This window comes from Aedes albopictus, chromosome 1, assembly GCF_035046485.1.
Source record: "Aedes albopictus strain Foshan chromosome 1, AalbF5, whole genome shotgun sequence".
NCBI lineage: Eukaryota > Metazoa > Arthropoda > Insecta > Diptera > Culicidae > Aedes > Aedes albopictus.
Genome location: NC_085136.1, coordinates 26,669,071 through 26,691,059, shown reverse-complemented (window position 1 = coordinate 26,691,059; position 21,989 = coordinate 26,669,071). Strand labels below are relative to the sequence as shown.

General features: G+C 44.1%; 2 protein-coding genes and 1 long non-coding RNA gene across 4 annotated transcripts in view; 1 reads left to right on the top strand and 2 right to left on the bottom strand.

The window, feature by feature from the left end:
* Positions 1-975: 975 nt before the first annotated feature.
* Positions 976-2,206, bottom strand: LOC109428521 (uncharacterized). Its single transcript, XM_029855500.2, has 2 exons — positions 1,600-2,206; positions 976-1,537 (listed from the first exon to the last, which is right to left on the bottom strand). Exons 1-2 carry the CDS (start codon positions 1,795-1,797, stop codon positions 1,007-1,009), a joined length of 729 nt encoding a protein of 242 aa, XP_029711360.1. The 5' UTR covers positions 1,798-2,206; the 3' UTR covers positions 976-1,006.
* Positions 2,207-6,467: 4,261 nt separating this feature from the next.
* Positions 6,468-7,324, top strand: LOC134291724 (uncharacterized). The gene is made up of 3 exons (XR_009999259.1): positions 6,468-6,930; positions 6,988-7,100; positions 7,162-7,324. It is a non-coding gene; the product is annotated as an uncharacterized LOC134291724 (long non-coding RNA).
* Positions 7,325-16,833: 9,509 nt separating this feature from the next.
* Positions 16,834-21,989, bottom strand: part of LOC109415184 (alpha-protein kinase 1) — a 199,512-nt gene continuing 194,356 nt past the window's right edge. For both annotated transcript variants that reach the window (XM_062844253.1, XM_029855763.2), the window contains one exon: positions 16,834-19,693. In XM_062844253.1, coding sequence (XP_062700237.1) covers positions 17,711-19,693 — 1,983 coding nt within the window. In that variant the 3' untranslated portion in view covers positions 16,834-17,710. The remainder of the gene's footprint in view (positions 19,694-21,989) is intronic.

Here is a 21,989-nt window from a genome sequence, read left to right as displayed (position 1 = left end):
TCTGCTCTGCTCTGCTCTGCTCTGCTCTGCTCTGCTCTGCTCTGCTCTGCTCTGCTCTGCTCTGCTCTGCTCTGCTCTGCTCTGCTCTGCTCTGCTCTGCTCTGCTCTGCTCTGCTCTGCTCTGCTCTGCTCTGCTCTGCTCTGCTCTGCTCTGCTCTGCTCTGCTCTGCTCTGCTCTGCTCTGCTCTGCTCTGCTCTGCTCTGCTCTGCTCTGCTCTGCTCTGCTCTGCTCTGCTCTGCTCTGCTCTGCTCTGCTCTGCTCTGCTCTGCTCTGCTCTGCTCTGCTCTGCTCTGCTCTGCTCTGCTCTGCTCTGCTCTGCTCTGCTCTGCTCTGCTCTGCTCTGCTCTGCTCTGCTCTGCTCTGCTCTGCTCTGCTCTGCTCTGCTCTGCTCTGCTCTGCTCTGCTCTGCTCTGCTCTGCTCTGCTCTGCTCTGCTCTGCTCTGCTCTGCTCTGCTCTGCTCTGCTCTGCTCTGCTCTGCTCTGCTCTGCTCTGCTCTGCTCTGCTCTGCTCTGCTCTGCTCTGCTCTGCTCTGCTCTGCTCTGCTCTGCTCTGCTCTGCTCTGCTCTGCTCTGCTCTGCTCTGCTCTGCTCTGCTCTGCTCTGCTCTGCTCTGCTCTGCTCTGCTCTGCTCTGCTCTGCTCTGCTCTGCTCTGCTCTGCTCTGCTCTGCTCTGCTCTGCTCTGCTCTGCTCTGCTCTGCTCTGCTCTGCTCTGCTCTGCTCTGCTCTGCTCTGCTCTGCTCTGCTCTGCTCTGCTCTGCTCTGCTCTGCTCTGCTCTGCTCTGCTCTGCTCTGCTCTGCTCTGCTCTGCTCTGCTCTGCTCTGCTCTGCTCTGCTCTGCTCTGCTCTGCTCTGCTCTGCTCTGCTCTGCTCTGCTCTGCTCTGCTCTGCTCTGCTCTGCTCTGCTCTGCTCTGCTCTGTCAAAGAAAGCCTCCTTTCAGTTGCGTTATGTCAAGAAAAATATCCAGAATTATTATATAGGTAGCATTGATTGTTTTATTTGCACTTCAAGCGAACACATCACTATCCTCGATTCGGCTCAGTGTCGGCACATCGCAAACCGCCGTCGGATTGGTCCTCACTCGTACCGCTACGACATTGTCCCTGAGTTGCTGGCGAAGTCGCCGCCAACGCAGCTCCTTCAGGTACCACTCGAACATCAGCTGCCGCGATGGTTGCCGCTGCTCGAGGAAAATCCGGATCCGGTTCCACACGTTGTTCCCATTCTGACGCTTCTGCAGCAGCCAATAGCGCGGGATTACGAGGCATTGGACTGCGTCGCGGGCTACCACCGAACGGTCGTCCATGTGTTCACCTACGCCGAATACGGAACCGCACGTGTAGCTGCCGATGTCCACGAAGTGATACTCGTAGTTGATTGCTGCGCGTTGCGTTGATTGTTCTGAAGAAGATTCGGTAGTGTTGTGAGCTAGGCCAACCAGTCGGGAGCTCCGCCTCCGATGGAACTGAGTGATTTCATCCTCGATGGGACGGGCCTCGGCCAGACGGTAGCGGATGGCCCCGAACTTCGTTGTGGTCTGTCAAAACAAGGAAAGAATTGAAGAAAAACGAAGCGTACAGTCGGCTGATAGGAACTGACCTTGCGAACCTTCAAGCACTGCAGCACCGCACACTTCCCGGACAGCACGAAATGCACGTAGTTCACAGGGGACCGGCGTCCTTCCTCGAAGATGATGTCATCGGCGTCAAAGGTTCGAACCTTGGCCCTCCGGAGGCAATCGCGGCGCTGTTCGTCGGTCCAGTGGTTGAAGTACTGGAAGCGGTTCATGATGGCCATCAGCTGGTCCCATTCCGGTTGGTGTTGTTTCAGTTTGACTTAAGGCGGAAGACGTTCTCGACAGACCGAAAAACCAGCTTATCGCGTGGTGGTTCAACGGGAAGTAACGACTGCAAATCAATCGAATCCTTCCCACCGGGGTTCGCCACGTGACTGGGCAAATTTGGCACCACTTGCGGAATTCGTTTACCATTCCTTGTGCAACAGGGGTTGTGGGAACCGCGGGAAAAAAGTAATGTAGGTACGTGCACCACGTGCTCCATTGTAAGAATTCGATTAGGGAGGGGGTTGGATTTGTGTTTTATTACCATACTTTCTTACGAATGGAAAGGCCCAAGTTTGGTGGGGAACTCGTTGAAGGTCGAACTGAGTGGCATATTTGTGGTATGGAACTATGAGTTGTATTGCTTCCGTGACTGTGTAGCTATGTCGAGCACCTACCTATTCACGCACATGCTTTTTCCGAAATTGATTGATTGCTGCAATTTCTGGTGAACTAGTAAGGAGAACGGAAACGGCTGTAGGGTTAATCTTGTATTTTGGGCAGGCTGAGGAAAACGTTGAAAAAATTGTCGCCTAGCTTCCTTATAAACCAATTAAATATTTTGAAAAGTTACTTATACGCTTTTAATGTGACTGTACTTCACGAGCTTCAATCGCCTGTAAGAAATGCATTTTAGACATCGAATATATATTTTGGACACCCTCAGGTAAATATAATTTGACAGGGCCGTTATTTCAAAGTTTAATCAGTAGAAAACCCGTAATGTATTTTGTACACTGTGGAGTGTGAACAATGATTAGTGACAATTCCCTTGGGTGTCCTTCCCCTAGCAAGCGTCGGTGACAGCATTTGCATCATGAGAGCTTGCACAGTGACGTCAGCATTGTCTCTTTCTCTTTCTTTCCTTCGGCGTCGGTCGCGTCGGTCCATAAAGCCGTCCTTGCCTTAAAAAACCCGATTTAATCCACCTATGGTGAACAGAACCCTTCTTACACTTATTAAAACTATTGTTGCATTATTTGTATTTAACATATTTATTTTGTGTGATGGACCAAAAGTTCTAGAAAATATTGTGGATTTGGCATCTAGTGGATTGGTTTCCAAAATAGCATCATGGACCATGGACTAAACTACCAGAAATGCCAGATACCTCCTAGAATCTTGTATGCGATGTTTAAAAAATAGCTTACGTATTCTGGAATATTGTATCTTTTGTTAACTGCCAAAAGATCTTGAATCGATTAACAATAGGGTAAGAAAATCAGCGAGATACACTTTGTCTAATATCTCTTAATCAGTCGATTAAATTAGCTCCGAAGTACTTGGTATTCGTGGTTATGGTGTAAAAAGGACAAAAATGATATATCTACTAAGTTAATCAGTTTTGGCATTAGCTAGTTATTTTGGCTGTCCGGTTCTTGCATTTTCCCACAATATATAAATTCAAAGCTTTCATTTAACATATTGTTAGTTTTCATAAAATTCCTGTGTATTTGTAATTTGTTATTTCTGGAGCTCGATTTGAATAGGTCGTATGTGCTTTTGTCGATATAAAATTCGATCAGTTTATTTTAGTTATTGTAGCAATATGGGAGATATTTTGGAGACTTTTAATGATGCAACGGAAAGCCTGTTCTGTAAGGATTCTGCTGCATGTATCAACTTTGTTCAATTTCAATAGTTTTCGCTGTAATAAGCGAATCCAACTGATCGAATTTTTAATCGACAAAAGTACATACGACCTATTCAAATCGAGCTCCAGATTTATAACTTTGTTGGCCCATATAGCCGAGGCGGTAAACGAACGGGTACTCAGCATGACCATGCTGAGGGTGACGGGTTCGATTCCCGGTCGGTCCAGGATCTTTTCATAAAGGAAATTTCTTTGACTTCCTTGGGCATAGAGTATCTTCGTGCCTGCCACACGATATACACTAGCCTGGTACACGGTTTATATGGGAAAATATAAAAAATGGAAAAACTCCAACTCCTGTATACTTTTTGAGCTCCATTTTGGTCCCATATCATCTGTGCAAAATTTCAGATCGATCAAAGAAACTATATTTTAGCGCCCGCCATTCTTAGTTTTTCATACGATTTACTATGGGGAAAATTTACTTCTTCAAAGAAAAATCGCTTGAGGTCACCCATTGATCCCTAAAAATAAGTCGTTGAATGATTTCTGTAGATAACTTCACGAGGAATCAGACCACCGAAGACCGCAAAGCGATGCGACATTCGTGGAAAAAGTTATTAAGCCTTACCCGATCGATAAAATGACGAGATTTTATTATTTATTGTTATTCCTTACGTGTTAAACAGCGTGGGCATGTCATTCGGTTTTCAGTCAATAACTTTTTCCACATGCCTTCGATCGCTTTGCGGTCTTCAGAGGGTTTGTTCCTCGTAAAATTTCCAACAGAAATCATTCATCGATATATTTTTAGGGGTTAAGGGGCAACCTGTGGTGATTTTTCTTTAAAAAAGTGATTTTCCCCATAGTAAATCGTATGAAAATTTAAAACGGCTGGCGCTAAAATATAGTTTCTCCGATCGAGCTGAAATTTTGCACAGTTGATATGGGGCCAAAATGGAACTCAAAAAGTGTACAGGAGTAAAATGTATTTTGGTGTCCCACACTAATATACACATGCAAAATGGTCATTGGCAGAGGAAGCTCTCAGTTAAAAACTGTGGAAGTGCTCATAGAACACTAAGCTGAGAAGCAGGCTTTGTCCCAGTGAGGACGTTACGCCAAGAAGAGGAGAGGAACTTTGTTGAAAACAAATACCTGCTAGTATACACTTTGTATGAGGACAGCATTATTTATTGAAAAATAATTTCCCATGGACTGGTCAAAAACTTATCTTGCATTACAAGTGAATATAATAATAAAAAAGAATTTATTGAAATACTCTTCGTAAAATATCTCAGTAATCAAATGTCGAATCGAAATAAAATTTCAGGGCCTTATACAAGGATATTGTAGCTTTCATTTGGTGCTTAGAGAACCCAAATCAGATGACAGACGGCTGAGATATTTATTATGGTACCCTTGGTCAAAAATCTCTCAAAAAGTTAACCTGTATTACTCTCAAGTACTCTTTGAAAGATATCTCGGTAACCAAATGTCCAATCCTAATGACATTGTATAGGGTTCTACTAAAATGTTGTAGCTTTCATTTGGTGTCAGGATAACCAAAATCGGTTGACAGACGGCTAAGATATTTATTATGATACACTTGGTCAAAAATCTCAAAAAGTTTAGTTGTATAAATCCTCTTCGAAAGATATCTCTGTAACCAAATGTCCAATCGAAATAAAATTTCTGGGCGACCTACTAGGATGCTGTAGCTTTCATTCTGTGCCAAAAGAACTCAAATCAATTGACAAACGGCCGAAATATTTATTATGATACACTTGGTCAAAAATCTTAAAAAGTTTAGATGTATGACTCAAAAGTACTCTTCGAGAGATATCTCGGTAACCAAACGTCCAATCGAAAAAAAATTCAATAGCGTTCTACTAGGATGTAGTAGCTTTCATTTGCTTCCAAGAGAACTCAAATCGGTTGACAGACGGCTGAGAAACGTGCGTGACTTTTTTTGTAACGCACATACACACACACACACATACACACATACACACATACACACACACATACAGACATTTGCTCAGTTCGTTGAGCTGAGTTCATTGGTATATGAGACTCGGCCCTCCGGGCCTCGGATCGAAAGTCGGTTTTTCGAGCGATATTTATACCCTTCTTATGGGTGTAAGAAGGGTAAAAATGAGGACAATGTTTACAAATCGTATGAGAATTCGATGAGGTTAGGTTTTTGCTGCAAGCCTCTACAGCTGTTGAAGTCCTCTTCGCTGGAACCGCTGTCCTCGTCATGGTCGTTCACTGTAACAACTGAGACGTCATCAACCTGGGAGGTTCAGCGGGTTTTAACGAATAAAAAGTTGCTTGCCTGAGGCTCCTCCGGTGTCAGGAATACAGCGTCGCGGCTTACAGTCAGCTTGTAGTTCTCGGGGTCCATGAAGCGGTGTGTATTGTGTTTCTGGGAATACCCGAAGAACAGCATCAGCTTCCTTGATTCCGCTCCTAATTTCGATCTCTTCTGTTGGGGAATCCACACATACGTCGGCTATCCAAAAATATTTTGGTGGCTCAGGACCGGATTCTCCCCACTCCACATTTCGAACGGGATCTTCTGCAACAGCTTGGTGGGTATACGGCTTTGCAGATAGTTGGCCGTCTTGATAGCCTCGGCCCAATACTTCAACGGTAGACTAGAGTCCAAGATCATGCAGCACGCAAATCGCCGTTCTGCTGGGGGACTACGGAACGGTAAACTGCTATTTGATTCCTTTCTCTTTGCAGAACCTGTCCAACGCGCTTTTTATTCTTTTTTATATTTGTTAATTTTAACATTTAGCCTTGAGACATTTAGGCTAGTTCTTCTCACTGTCCAACGTGTTGTTTAGGATCTCACCGACTTGGCCCGAGCGGATGATTTTGGGTGTCCTCTCAATAGCGTGTTGATTAGATCTAGCACCATGGTTAACCTATACGTTCGAACTTCATGTGAGCCCGTTTTCCCTTGACGCCTATGCTTCTTGTGGCCGATGAATGAGAATGAGAAAGTTTCTTGAGCATACGGCATCCGCTGGCATCGAAAACGATCGTGGCATCTTTTACGGCTAGCTAGATGAGATTTGACTCGAAGTTCAGCACGTACAGCACATCAGAGAGCCCCACCTTGGAGTGTTCATACGAATGTCAGATGGCACGATCCGGTTCCCTTGGCCGACACTTTACACGCTAACCTGAAACTACCCATCGATTGGGTCGATTATACCCGGATTTTTATGTTATTCGCAGCTGTCAAAATCTGGGTAACGGATCTCACACCAGAAGAGTAAGGTTTACTCTGATTGTGGGTAGAGGGGTCTTCGCGGAAATCTCGATACCCATTTTTTTCTTGTTGTTGGTGAACGTCAAAATCTGGGTAAATGGGACTTGAGACAATTTTTTTCGCATTGTTCGCGGCGGAGTCCAAACCGAAAAATGAGCGACCACGAAGAAACTTTGGATGGCGGTACCAGCAACCTGCTGACTGGTGGTAAGTAATTCATTTTGTCCATTCAATCATGCTCTCACCTATCCTAAACTTTTTCAGGCATTCTGCGCCGCTTGCCGACTGAAAAAAAAATGGCAAGGTTAGGAGTAGTCGCGGGAGGAAGTAGCCCGATGTTGGATAAACAAATTGAACACCTTCTGCAATAGTCACAGGTATGTTTTTCTTCAGCCAATAATTGATTTATTCGCTAATTCTGTTTTCTCATACATTTAGGATCTGGCCAGCTTGGCGTGAAAATCTACACAAGGATGTATGCAGGCTACCAAATTCAAATATGGATCATCTCCATCGTCGAACAAGCCATTCTGCGAAAAAATCCTTTATATTAGTGATAGAAAACTGTAGACACTAATAAATCGCCAATGAGTTTTATTTTGTTAAGATTTTTTTTCCGGCCGAATAATAAAATTGAGGGGGGATGACATTGTGCATGCTTACTCATTTATGTAAAAATGGGTACATAATACCCTGATGAGAAACGTCTAAATCAGGGTATCCTTTACCCAGATTTTGCAGCCAATACCGGTATCCCAGATTTGAGTAAAGGTACCTTTACCCACTTTAGAGTAACTGCAGTTTTGCTCGATCTGGGTCGCTTTGACATCAATCTGGGTAGCTGGGGGTTAGCGTGTGTCCGCCCGCTAAGATGACCTCCCGCTGCACGCTCTCATCGATGTCCATCGGTGCACACAAGTGCAGTGATGCCACATTTTTTTCGGTTTTCATCTGTGATTTTGGTCAAAAAAATCTTTTTCATCTGTAGGAAATTCCAGAATATCTTTGTAAAAATCTGTGATTAATCAATGTCTCAAAAATCGAATTGTTTTGAACAATTTGCTTGAATGAAAAAAAAAAAGAAAAATGTTCATAATTTTTATTATTGTCACCTAAAATACACCTAAAATAATTTTCATGGAATAAAACCATATACCAAAACACTGCTTTGCATCTGAAGATCATCAGAATCCACAAGAACATCGAGAACAATGCGCCTGAGGCCCTCTCACTAGGAAATTTAATTTATACAAGAATCAATACATATTCAACTTGAGTTCTGATTGCCCTTAATTTTTAATGAACGCTAAACTCTTTTCCTACAGCTATTGCGATTTTTTTTCGACTTAGACTTTGATGCGATAAATTTCGTCGTACTCATATTTCGCTTTCGATTTCGCTGTCAATCTCAGTCGCAGGGTTTTTGCAACTCGCCCGATAATGTGACAGTTTTCGCCGGCCGTCTCAATGTTTACCATTAAGGTCTTTTGTTCTCGGTCCACCAGCTGGTCATGTTTACACAACAAAACCAGCTGGTTCACCGATGTTTACGTTCATCCTTATTGTTCTCGGCTACCAGCTGTTTATGTTTTCATAACAAAATCAGCTGGTTTCGCCTGAATCGGGGAAAGAAGGCGAAAATGTGTCAAAAATGTTAGGTTAGTACCAGATTAGGGCGAGTTCAATTTCGTCGCCAAAGTCTGATTATTCGTAAAAAATACAATAATGAGCTGTTTACTTTTTCTATACATTTTTGAAAGTGGTTAAGGTATTATTACCGTTACAACATCAGTTGGCAAAAAGGAGCGCGAATCAGGGGATCAGAGTCAAGTTCGCTTTCGCTGATTTCTCACATCGAGATGGTACAAGACCCAGTCAGCTAAAGATTAAAAACGAAGTTGTGTAGATCGTTTCCATAAATACTAATTGACAAAAAGTGAGAAACAAAAAAGTGTTTCTTTACGAAGGTCATTGTGCCATTGTTTCAAAAATCTTAAAAAACTTTTTTACTTAAAAAATCTTTGATCTGTGATCTCAGATATCTGTAGGCAAAAATGGGAAAAAATCTGTGTAATTCTAGGTAAATCTGTGTATGTGGCACCACTGCACAAGTGGGAGGTTGCTCTTAAGTCGATGAGCGCTTGAACAGTGACGTCAGCATTGTCTCTTTCTCTCAGTTCGGCCACGCTAACCGAGAGCAGCTGAACCATGTTTTGTGCGTGTCGCCCTCATTTGTTTCGATCGGCATCATAAAAAAATCGACTTTTGTGTGGACCGACGCAGTGTGGGCGACCCGGGTCTAAAGTGGACCCCACACGAGCATACCTAGATCAATACTTAATCAATATCGGAACTTTTTGTCCAAATTTTCATCAACCCTTCAGTTTAATCGAAAGATTTTCCTAAAATACATTGGAAAAACCACGAGTTTGATGAAAATTCCAACAAAAAGTACTGATATTGATGAAGTATTGATGCTCGTGTGGGGCCCGCTTAACTCGGTGGAAATATTGTCGAAAATTATTGACAATAAAAATATTGTCAATACTTCTGTCGTCTGGGGCCGCTAAACTTTTCTAATTTCCCTCAATATTTGCATCAATATATTGATGTTGCCTTCACACGGCAGCAATATATTCAGGAGTTCCTTCAATCCAACAATATATTGATGTCGTCTGGGGGCCGCTATAAAAGGGACCCCACACGAGCATCAATACTTCATCAATATCGCTACTTTTTGACAAAATTTCCATCAAACCTTGAGCTTAATCGAAAGATTTTCCATAAATACATTGGGAAAACCACGAGTTTGACGAAAATTCCAACAAAAAGTATCGATAATAATAAAGTATTGATGCTCGTGTGGGGCCCGCTTAAACGCAGAGCTTGGATTAACATGTGGTTTATTGAATAGTTGATTTGAGAATGACAAAGAATCAGTAAAAGTCAAAGAAGCAGGATTGCTGTGATTAGTTTAACAATTGCTTCTGACTTCCGGGTTGCTACGTCATCACCCCCTCTCAATCGTTGAGCCCTAGATTCCTTCGCATCTCGTGAAGCTGTCCAGGGTCCAGGGACTCGGTGAAAACGTCAGCTAATTGTTACTTGAGTATCGAAAGCCTTCACTTGGATTCGTCCTGCAGCAATATGATGATCCCTGATGAAATGGTTTTTGACATCTATGTGCTTGCTTCGTTTTGTTTTCAAATTGTTGGCCATGCCGATGCAGCCTCTATTGTCCTAAAAATGGTTACTGGTGTCTTCGGATCTTTGATTTTCATGCCTTCAAGAACTCCGGCCAACCAAAGCGCCTCTGCAGTGGCTGCACTCAAGGCGACGTATTCCGATTCACTTGAAGATATGGCCATAATATTTTGCTTCTTTCTGCACCATGAAACCGTTGATCCAATAACTTTGAATACATATCCGGTTACTACGGTTGACTATGCGCAGCAGTTAGCAGTGGCCCTATCAACGGAAGAGCAGCGTGGCGCAGCTACACTTGGAGATGGCTGGAGGGACACCCGATCCGTCATAGGTAGTACCTTGGCTACTGCACTAGGCTTCGCGACTCCGAATCACAGAAACGGCTGGTACGACGGCGAATGTGAACAGTTGAAAAACGAGAAGAATGCAGCATGGGCACGAGCATGGGCGAGAATGCTGCAACACCGTACGAGAGCGAATGAGGCACGTTACAACCAGGCGCGGAACAGGCAGAACTCAGTCTTCCGGATGAAGAAGCGCCAGCAGGAAGAACGAGATCGCGAAGCGATGGAAGAGCTGTACCGCGCTAATGACACACGAAAGTTCTACGAGAAGCTGAACCGCTCGCGCAGAGGCTTTGTGCCACAAGCCGACATGTGCCGAGATAATCACGGGAATATTCTCACGAGCGAGCGTGAGGTGGTCGAGAGGTGGCGGCAGCATTACGATGAGCACCTCAATGGCGACGTTGCAAGTACCGAAGGTGGCGTGGTAACAGATCTAGGAGTATGTGCACAGGACGAAAGACTTCCGGCCCCTGACCTTCAAGAGATTGAGGAGGAGGTTGGTCGGTTGAAGAACAACAAAGCCACTGGGGCAGATCAACTACCAAGCGAGCTTCTAAAATACGGTGGAAAAGCACTGGTGAGAGCACTACACTGGGTCATTACCAAGATTTGGGAGGAGGAAATATTACCGGAGGAATGCATGGAAGGTATCGTGTGTCCCATCTACAAAAAGGGCGACAAGTTGGATTGCGAGAACTATCGCGCGATCACACTACTGAGCGCTGCCTACAAGATACTCTCTCAAATTTTATGCCGCCGTCTATCACCGATTGCAAGAGAGTTCGTGGGGCAATATCAGGCTGGATTTATGGGTGAACGCGCTACAACGGACCAGATGTTCGCCATCCACCAGGTGTTGCAGAAATGCCGCGAATACAACGTGCCTACACATCACTTGTTCATCGATTTCAAATCGGCGTATGATACAATCGATCGAGAACAGCTATGGCAGATTATGCACGAATACGGATTCCCGGATAAACCGACACGGTTGATCAAGGCGACGATGGATCGAGTGATGTGCGTAGTTCGAGTATCAGGGACACTCTCGAGTCCCTTCGAATCTCGCAGAAAGTTACGGCAAGGTGATGGTCTTTCGTGCTTGCTGTTCAACATTGCGTTAGAGGGTGTAATAAGGAGAGCGGGAATAAACACGAGTGGAACGATTTTCACCAAGTTCGTTCAGCTGCTTGGTTTCGCCGATGATATTATAGCTCGTAAATTTGAGACGATGGCGGAAACGTACATCCGACTAAAGGGTGAAACCAGGCGAATCGGATTAGTCATTAATGTGTCGAACAAAGTACATGATGACAAAGGGCTCCAGGGAGGAATCACCGCGCCCACCACCCCGAATTTATATCGACGTTGATGAAATCGAGGCGGTTCAAGAATTCAAGAACTTGGGCTCACTGGTGACCGCCGATAACGACACCAGCAGAGAAATTCAGAGGCGCATTGTGGTAGGAAATCGTGCATAAATACTAGCGTGGTTCAAAAAATCGTTTTTGCTCCACACCGCTTATTCGATTCCTAACCAGATTATATGCCTTCTCACAAAATTTGAGCTCATTTGGTTAAAAATTGAGACTGCACAAGCCCGTCAAAGTTTGTATGGAAATTACTATGGGAAAACGATGTTTTTCATTCAATCAACCGTAGCATTTCCCCAAGTGCCCTAGTGTTTTAGTCGACCCTTGGTAATCCTAAGCTACTCTATCAGCTACAACTTTGCCGAAGACCGCATTCAAATCGGACGCCTCATTAATTAGTTACCGATTTTTATTCAGAATCGAAATCTTTACTCATGATGGTTAAACTAATCGGTGGGCATCACTGCATTCTGCAGTGGAACATAGTAGCCATGATTTCAGTGTGCTATCTTTGGCGCCATATGCAGCAATGTTGCCTGCTGGGAAGCTGGAGGATCATAGTTAAAGTTTGCCCAGTTGGATACAAATCGATAGTTAATTAATGAGGCGTCCGAATTGAATGCGGTCTTCGGCAAAGTTGTAGCTGATAGAGTAGCTTAGGATTACCAAGGGTCGACTAACCCACTAGGGCACTTGGGGAAATGCTACGGTTGATTGAATGAAAAACATCGTTTTCCCATAGTAATTCCCATACAAACTTTGACGGCCTTGTGCAGTCTCAATTTTCAACCAAATGAGCTCAAATTTTGTTAGAAGGCATATAATCTGGTAAAGAATCGAATGGGCGGTGTGGAGCAAAAACGATTTTTTGAACCACGCTAATAAATACTTTGGACTCCGCAGAACTCTACGATCGAATAAAGTTCGCCGTAACACGAAGTTAACTATCTACAAAACGCTGATTAGACCGGTCGTCCTCTATGGGCATGAAACATGGACCCTAGGACCCTAGGCGCATAGGACCAACGCGCCCTTGGAGTTTTCGAAGGAAAGGTGATGCGTACCATCTACGGCGGAGTGCAGATGGAAGACGGGACTTGGAGAAGGCGAATGAACCAGCTGCTGAGAGAACCAACCATCGACCAAACCGCGAAAATCAGGAGGCTACGGTGGGCGGGTCACGTCATCAGGAGGTCGGATAGCAACCCGACTAAAATGGTTCTCGAGAGTCATCCGACCGGTACAAGAAGACGTGGAGCGCAGCGAGCTAGGTGAGTCGACCAAGTGGAGGACGATCTGCGGACTCTACGCAGAGTGCGGAACTGGAGACAAACAGCCATGAACCGAGTCGAAAGGAGGCAACCCCTGCCTTAGCCTGATCGGTAAGGTAAGATAATTCCAGCAGTTCGTAGCGTTTCGAGTGGGCGATATTTTGACTAACACTGGTCCCGAGAAGAGCCGACCCCTCGGCCGGCCCTATGGCCAAGAATTGGGAAACCCTGAAGGCAAGATCGAATAGGTTTCATTCCCCGCGAGATTATCTTTTTAAAGGTATAAAAGAGTAGTCAGCTGTACTAGACATCGAAGAGAGCAGTAAATCATGGAATAAGGAGATTTGATCAAGATGGTGGCTCCAGAGAGGAACTCTAGGACGTCATTTAGGTTCACGAGTGGGGAGACGTTACGATAAGCCTCCCCTCCGCACAGATAATTTGGTAGATTAGACACAATGGAAACCGAAAGTGAAATTGTGGCATGCTTCTTCTTCTTCTTCATTATGGCTCGGCGTTCTCACCGGAACTGGGCCTGCCTCTCTCCAACATAGTGTTCACAGTTATTAATTGGAGGACTTTATTGGCCAGCCATTGCAGGAATTAGTATATTGTGAGGCAAGCACAATGATACACTACAGGGGATAGACAAAATGATCGGCACAGGCAAAATTTTCACTTTTCAAAAAATGTTCAATTAGCTGTAACTTTTCGAAAAGCGCATAAAATATTCTCAAATTTTTACTGTAAATTCTTCAGCTAGTTGTGTATCAGTGGACAAAATTTGGAAAAGATCGGTCAATTCTTCACGAAATTATAAAGATTTTTGGAAAAGGTAAAATTATTTGATATCCAACTTTGAACTGTTATATCTCCGGATTCGATGAACCGAATGTAATGAAATTTTGACCATTAATGACTTATATAATGAGCTATGAAAACCCATTGACTTAACTTAATATTCTTAACACGGAAGAAAATTATAACGATTAGATTATTTTTTCTCATAAAACACCAAATTATCCAAAACATCAACATCGTTTCAAAATTCAATATGCAAATTATAGTTCATTTAGTTTCCCTCTAATTGACTTATATATACACTCCCGTTCAAAAGTTTGGGGTCACCCCCTCAAAAACATGTCATTTTTTTAGGCCCATATCTCCGCCAATTTGCGTCCGATTTCAAAACCCTAGGTTTCATTCAAAAGATAATAAGTCAATGAAACTTTGAACATGATTTAAAAGAAACTTTTTCAAAAAAAATTGTATGTAAACTTAATCCAAAGTTGCCAAATTTTCTAAAAAATAAATATAAACTTACGACAGTGTCGCTGGAAGTTGGGTCGACCAAATTTTAAGATGAGAGCGGTAATATGGCCCATTTTCTATTAGCTTTCAACTGCTTTTTACAGAACTTAGCTAAAAAATCTAGAAAAAAAGTTATTAGGTAAATTAATCCTTGATGTCATCGACCAAAAGTTTGGGGTCACCCCTCAATATGATGTATCGGCCAAAAGTTTGGGGTCACTATCGTAAAACATGGAAAAGTGATTTGGTGATATCTTCGTCATCTATAGTTCAATTTTAATTATTTTTGGCTCATTTCAAAGATAATTAACTAAATTTACGTTTGATGTCTTCAACTTAACGTATTTAACGATTTTTGTATATAAAAATGTTATGTAAAGTTAGCACATTTTACCACGCTTCAAAAAATGAGGCAACTTTACGTTAAGTTTTAGTATGTAAATTTCAACAAATATGTGTGGTTCAATGTCTATGCAGTAAGTATCATTCATTTTGTTTCAAATAAGCCAAGAAGAATTAAAATTGAATGAAAGATGACAAAGATATCAACAAATCACTTTTCCATGTTTTACGATAGTGACCCCAAACTTTTGGCCGATACATCATATTGAGGGGTGACCCCAAACTTTTGGTCGATGACATCAAGGATTAATTTACTTAATAACTTTTTTTCTAGATTTTTTAGCTAAGTTCTGTAAAAAGCAGTTGAAAGCTAATAGAAAATGGGTCATATTACCGCTCTCATCTTAAAATTTGGTCGACCCAACTTCCAGCGACACTGCCGTAAGTTTATATTCATTTTTTAGAAAATTTGGCAACTTTGGGTTAAGTTTACATACAAATTTTTTTGAAAAAGTTTCTTTTACATCATGTTCAAAGTTTCTTTGACTTATTATCTTTTGAATGAAACCTAGGGTTTTGAAATCGGACGCAAATTGGCGGAGATATGGGCCTAAAAAAATGACATGTTTTTGAGGGGGTGACCCCAAACTTTTGAACGGGAGTGTAAATGCGTTTTGAAGGAAAGTAACAACATAGCCGCCAATAAATTGAAAAAGTAATGGGAGGCATATTAATAATTGACCAATTTACTAAAAAATCGTGAAAAAAATAAAATCGCTATTACTTTTTCGCTTGTTAAAAATTTCAAGTTAAGTCAAATGTTTTCCAGAGTTCATTATATAAGTCATGAATGGTCAAAATTTCATTGCAATCGGTTCATTGAATCCGGAGATATAACAGCTCAAAGTTGGCTATCGGATAATTTTATGTTTTTCAAAAATCTTTATAACTTCGTGAAGAATTGTCCGATATTTTCCAAATTCTGTTCACTGATACACAACTAGTTGAAGAACTTACAATAAAAATTTGAGAATATTCGATGCACTTTTCGAAAAGTTACAGCCAGTTGAACATTTTTTGGAAAGTGAAAATTTTGCCTGTCCCGATCATTTTGTCTATCCCCTGTATGCCCAGGGAGTCGAGAATATTTTCCCGACCGAAACGGGAATCGAACCCGCCGTCTCCAGATTGGAGATCCATAGCCCTAATCACTAAGGACTAAGCTAACTGGAGACCCCAGTTGCATCAGGTTGTGAAAGTTTAATTATCATTCTCATAGTTGCGCTTGTAGATACAACTAGTAGCTCTCGTAGATTCGATGACCTTTACTGAAGGCAGTTCTTGGACTACTTTAAATAATCATTGAACTCCCCACTGAGTAGATCATAGTTATCTGAAGCTGTTTGAGTATGAACCTTCGTCATAAATCTCTTAGAGACAACGTTGATAGATCTCATGACGTATAAATAGGAAGGAAGTTCTTGGACATCCTCAAACTGGTGAAAAACTCTTCACTTAAGGACAAGGTTTTTGGAGTACACGGCTATTTTTTTCTCGAGCACAAATCTAGAGAATTGTCAAACGGATCTGGCTGAAAATGTAACTCAATGTTTACTGTGCGGAAGCAAGCATCAAGTTACATTTTCAGCCAGATACGTTTGTCGGTTCTTCAGATTTGTACTCGAGAAAATGGGAGCGATGTACTCGAAATATATTGTCCTTTACAATACATAGTTACATGAGGCTGTGTAAGTTTTTCACAATGCTCCAAAAGATCCCTGATTTCAGAAAATCTCTGGAACGCCCATGACACTTTTGAAATGCTCCTGAAGCCCCAGAAACATCGCCGAAATCCCTTGGAATGTCCCTAAAGCCTTCGAAACCCCTCTGAAACGACCCCTCTGGAACCTCCAGGAACGCTCCTGAAACGCCCTAGAATGCTCTCGAAGCCCATGTAACGCCCTTGAATCCACCCGTAACACTCCTGAAACGCCCTGGAACACCTCTAAAACTCATGAAAACCCCGGAAATCCCCTGGAAAACACCTGAAATCTCCTGAAACACCCATAAAACTCAGTGAAACCCTTTGGAACTCCCCAGATACCCCTTGAAAATTCCTCGAACTCCTCTGAAATCCCCAGGAATACTCATGAAACGCACCTAAATCCCATTCTTCCTGATTCTTAAACCGAGAAATACCATTCCATCAAACTTCAACGTCTGGACCGTTCGGATCAATAAATTCTCCAACCTCTACTAAAAAAAGTGTGTCATTTATTTTCGATAAATTATTAGTAAACCTTACTGGGAAAATTCTATATACGACCCACCGCGCCGTCATCGCACCGTTCCAAACGCCAATCGTGGCATTTCTATAACTCTCTCTCTCGTTTTAAATCCGTCTATTCGTTCGTATGGTCATTTGTGTTGATTTGTGAAGTGTTAGATTATCTAGACGTGTTACATTGAGTTGCAATGGAGGGTTGGTGGTTGGTGGTGGTGGAACGTTAAACTTACTTATTGGATGAACTTCCCGCCGATCGATATCGCGCTGCTATGTTAAGGCTCAAGCATTCGTCATCATTTTTCGGAAAACGAAAAGCAGTTTTTTCACTGTAAATCAAAACAATGACCACGAAAATATATTCACTGTATTCCATTCCTCATGTGGAATGCAGTGAATACATTTTCATGGCAAAATCTTTTGTTTTGAACAAGAAAACTGCTTTTAAATTCTTGATGATGGCAATGATTTCAATGACGAATGGTTCAACGTTAAACTTACTCTTTCTCTGTATCTAAGAAATAACTTACTTGGGTGAATAAGATAGAGATGATAGGGCAGGACAAATGAGTGAAATGGGGGATCTGGGTTAGAAGAGCGGGTGGTAGGGAAAGCAGCTGCGGCTAACGTGAAACTGAGGTCGTGTGGGGTTGTTGCTGTGTGCTAAGAAACGCGCTCTCCACTCGCTCACACAATAAATATGGCAGACTAGGTCACTGGCGACTCTCGCATTCACTCATCCGTCGTTCACTCGGGCGGTGTCACTCATCTCGGGAACTCATTCGCATGCGTGTGTTGTGTTAGGGGTGGCGGGATGGGAGGAGAGGAAAAGAGAGGGGGCGGAAGCATGGCCTACTTTTTTCGGAACAGTAGCTGTTGTTGCTGTTCGGGGCTGAGCTTGGCGAACATCTGCTGGGAGGAGGACTGGGGGATTCCGTGGTTCAGGGCCAGCACCTTGGTGATGATGTTGAAATCTTCGGCCGAACGGGACGTGATACCGGACTGGACCAGGAGGTTCTGGAGCTGGTTGTCGCTGCGCAGTGGCTGGAAGCCGGTGAGTGGGATCGGTTGGGAGGGACGGAACGGGACGTTGGGTTGCTGGTTGAAGCCGAAGTTGCCGGTTCCGGTTTCGTGGCGGAAGACGCGGGTGCGCTGGAGGTGAGGAAGCTGCTGGTCGATAGGTAGAGGGCCTTGGATGTTGAGCGGGGCCTGCACTGGGTTCACGTTGAAGGATTGGAACGGTTTCAGGGGGAGGAGCTGCTGTTTGGAGAGTTGGGGAGGCGAAGGCGGGATGATGGGGAACTGCTGGAGAGGTTGGCTGAGGGATTTGATTTGTTCGATGTCGGGGTTTCGAGGGAGGATCGATTGGAAGTTGACGGCTTCCTTGAACGGAAGCTGTTGTTCCACGGAGATGGGGATGGTTTTGCTGGGTAAGGACACGCTGGGGATGAACTGGACGGCCGGGGTTTGACGAGGGAGCTCTTGGAAGAACTGGGGTTGTTGGGGTTGCAGAGGTTGCAGAGGAATGATGGCGGGCTTGGACTGTTGTTGTGACTGCAATTGCTGAGGTTGCTGAAGTTGTTGTGGTTGGTGCTGAAGTTGCTGGAACTGTGGTGGTGGGAGGTTGCTGGGAAGTTGTTGGTTGGGGAATGGTTTGAAAAGTTGTTGCTGCTGTTGCTGTTGGAACTTGAGCTGTTGTTGCTGTTGCTGGAGTTGTTGTTGCTGTTGGCGGAAGAGACGCTGTTCCTCTTCGAACTTTTGCAATCGTAGTCGTGTTTCTTCCTCGAGGCGGGCACGTTGATGTTGAAGTTGCTGCTGTTGTTGCAGGATGATCTGTTGCTCTTGGAGGATCTTCGATCGCAGCAGCTGCTCTTGGATGCGCTGTTGCGTCTGCAGAGTGATGAGCTGTTGCTCAAGAAGGCGAGTTTTTTCTTCGAGTGATTTGGTGTTCAGAGGGATCGGGGCAACGGTAGCTGTGGGTTGCGTGGGGTTGGGCGCTGAGGGGACTTGAGTTGCTGAATTGGTGGTTGGAGCAATTGGAGTTGATGGTCGGAAGTCTACGGGAACTTTCTTAGGGGGAGCCTGTAGCAGGGGGATCACATTGTGAGGGATGCCCAGTTGGTCTTGCTGTACAGTGAAGGCAGCCACTAGAGGAGCCTGGTAGATCTTGACGTCTTCGCTTTTGACTCGTTCGATGTTTTCGCCGTCGGAGTTGTGAGTCGGGAGCTTGATTGTCGTAGTCGGTGGAGCAGTGGTAGTGGTTGGGGCAGAAGCCGTTTCTTGAGTCGTACTACTGCTAGGCAAGGCCGTGACGATCGAAACCTTCTCGTCGTTCTGGAGTTGATTGCTCGATCCGGATGAAACGCTGCGAGCAACCTGGTTCGTATTCAAGTCGTTATCCAGATCCTTGATTGGATCCGGGATGGTCAGGGGATCTTCCTTCGGTGGAGACAGAGTCGTTTTGGGTTTGCTAATGATGATCGTCTTGATGATTTCGTTTTCACCGTTCGAGCTGTTGTCCGAATCGGCCGTGAACGTGTGATACTTGATGTTGGTGTTGCGATCGCGCGTTGTACTTTCCTCGAGGATCTCGTCCAGAATGGTGGTGGCGAAGTTTTCCTCGGTGGTGTTCGAGTCGTACTGTTGTTCGCTCTCGCTTTCGCTCTCCTCCTGGCGTTCCTTGAGGTGTCGCAGGGCACGCAGCAGTGCCTTCCGCAAGGCCGGATCTATCCGTATTCGTTTCACATCCGCTTCGACGTCTTTGGATTCGTCGCTAGTGGTTGAACTAGCCGACACCAGCGCCAATAGAAGCGCAAAAATGCAAACGAGTTTCATCTGAAAGCAAACGAAAGAAGGAAAACGCTTGTTAGTTGGTCTGTTTCTCTATGTTCGGGGCTAGTTCTTGGCATGCTTTCTTGTGGGAAGTGTGTCTCCAATTAACATATGGATTTTCGCACGATAAGCGAACCTGTGGTCTTGCAAGGGTGGATATGCTAATATGCCGGTGCAATTAATGTTTTGTTGATTTAAATTCAAAACAAAGTTTGATCGTAGTTTCCGAGAAAAGGGTGCTCTGAAGCGTGAACGATTTTCATTGCACCCATGCATCGCGGTAGCCATGAGGAAACGCGATCATGACGAATCAGATAGCACCGCGGTACATAGTAGGCGTGGTACCGTGAAGAATGGGAAAATCACTTGTGAGTGACGCTAACGTATGTAGGCATATCATCAAGTAGGCTTGTGTTAAGATGTAACCATGCCAATGATGTCTAGCCAAATTGACTCGTTTGACCTGCTAATGATCAATCTCTTGAACGTGTCGTCCATCGACGACAGCAGCTCGTTGTCGGCGAAGTCTGAGAGTTCCAGGCGAAAAAGAAAATAAACTAACTCTTATGCAATAGGTACACATTACTGATGATGATGGTACCGACTTAGCGCGCAGTATACCTTTTCTTCCATTTGAATACAATCGATGATGGTGGCTGAGGCATGGCAGATGAACCTGTGGCGTGGCGTGACGATATGGCATGTCAATAATGATGCTCCTCAACCGCGCGATGATCGCGCGGAGAAAACAATGGCCACAGGGCAGCTACCTACCTGTCGCGTTGGAGCTGCTTGCCCTCTACTGAGGGAGCTGCCCGTTGCGCCCGGTGGGGATTTACTAGCGCGCTAGTCTGGTGATGAATAGGGATGCTTTGTTGAAGAGTGGTTTATGGGACTGTAAGTACTTGACGCGAGCGATGCATCAGGTTGGATGATCGGTCAACCTGACGATCGCGTCTTGCGGGGATGACTGAAGATGGAACCAGCATGAGATTAACGTATGGTGATTTGGACTGATTTGATCACATTTGCGAACGATCGATTACACCAACAATTATCGGAGTAAGTTGCTATAGGGCTTAAACCAATAAGGGTTTCCCCGAATGCTTCAACATTTCCCACCCTTCCCCTCTATGATCCACATTCAGATGTCCACTCCCGCCTAAAAGAGTGTTTGATTACTGTGTGATGGGAGTTTCGTGTCAATATTATGTTTCCAGTTCAAAACCGAATTAGAGACATTTTTTCTTTGACTTCGGCTGCTTTTGCCTTGCGTTAAACACAATGTCGGAAGTGGGGCGCTGTATTGTACACCTGGTGCTCTATACAGCGCCCCACTTCCGACATTGTGTTTAACGCAAGGCTAAAGCAGCGGAAGTCAAAGAAAAAATGTCACTAATTCGGTTTTAAACTGGAAACATAATATATTAAACAGTGGACAACTTCTCACGACACATCAAGAAATCTAGTAGGTGTCACCAATCACAGTGACCCGCGTCGTCGTCACACGTCCAGTAATGTCAAAAGTGTAAAGTCAGAGTGCATTCCCGCAGCTCCCGCTTGCTCGCAACAAATGCAAAGCGCACAATTACCACGGAGAATACTCTAATAGGGTAGCGAACCACTTGGGCAGCGGCCGGTATTTTGGGCACTCTTCGCTATAACTCAGTCAATTCCAAACCAATTGACTTGAAATTTTGTACACGTGTAGATACTATACGTATCTCATCGCGTTCCGAAAATTGTGTCAATTGGTTCAGAATTGGCTGAGTTATAGCAGAAAAGTGCCCAAAATAGGACCCCTGCCGAGATGGTTCCATTTCCCTATGCCATGCAGTTATCATTTGGTCCCAATGACTTTTAAGCGGCATGGTAATAGAGGTAATAAACTATAGAGGAAGAATGTCGCTGGCGTCGCCGCCGCAACATCTCTTGCTGGCGAAGATAGGGAGGGATATATGTAAGTGTAATGGTATAACTGGAATCAGCATTGATGCACCCCTCGTGGTCAGTTAGTGAGTAGACAGCGAACGAGATGTTGTTAACCATCAGTCGGAAATAAATATATTCAGTAACAAGCGAAATACTCATCAATTATTCCTGGACATCACATTGGCGACAGGACGGGATCCGAATGCTACCAGGAACTACGGATGCGGAACATCGGATGCAGTAGAAAGACCGGAAAATTACGGAAAAAGTTTCGGCAGTAAGCAGACGTCAAGATGGCGGCATCGGCGAGCTTTCGGTGCTACGACGGAGAGTGTGAAGAATGGGAACTCTACAAAGAGCAGTTGGA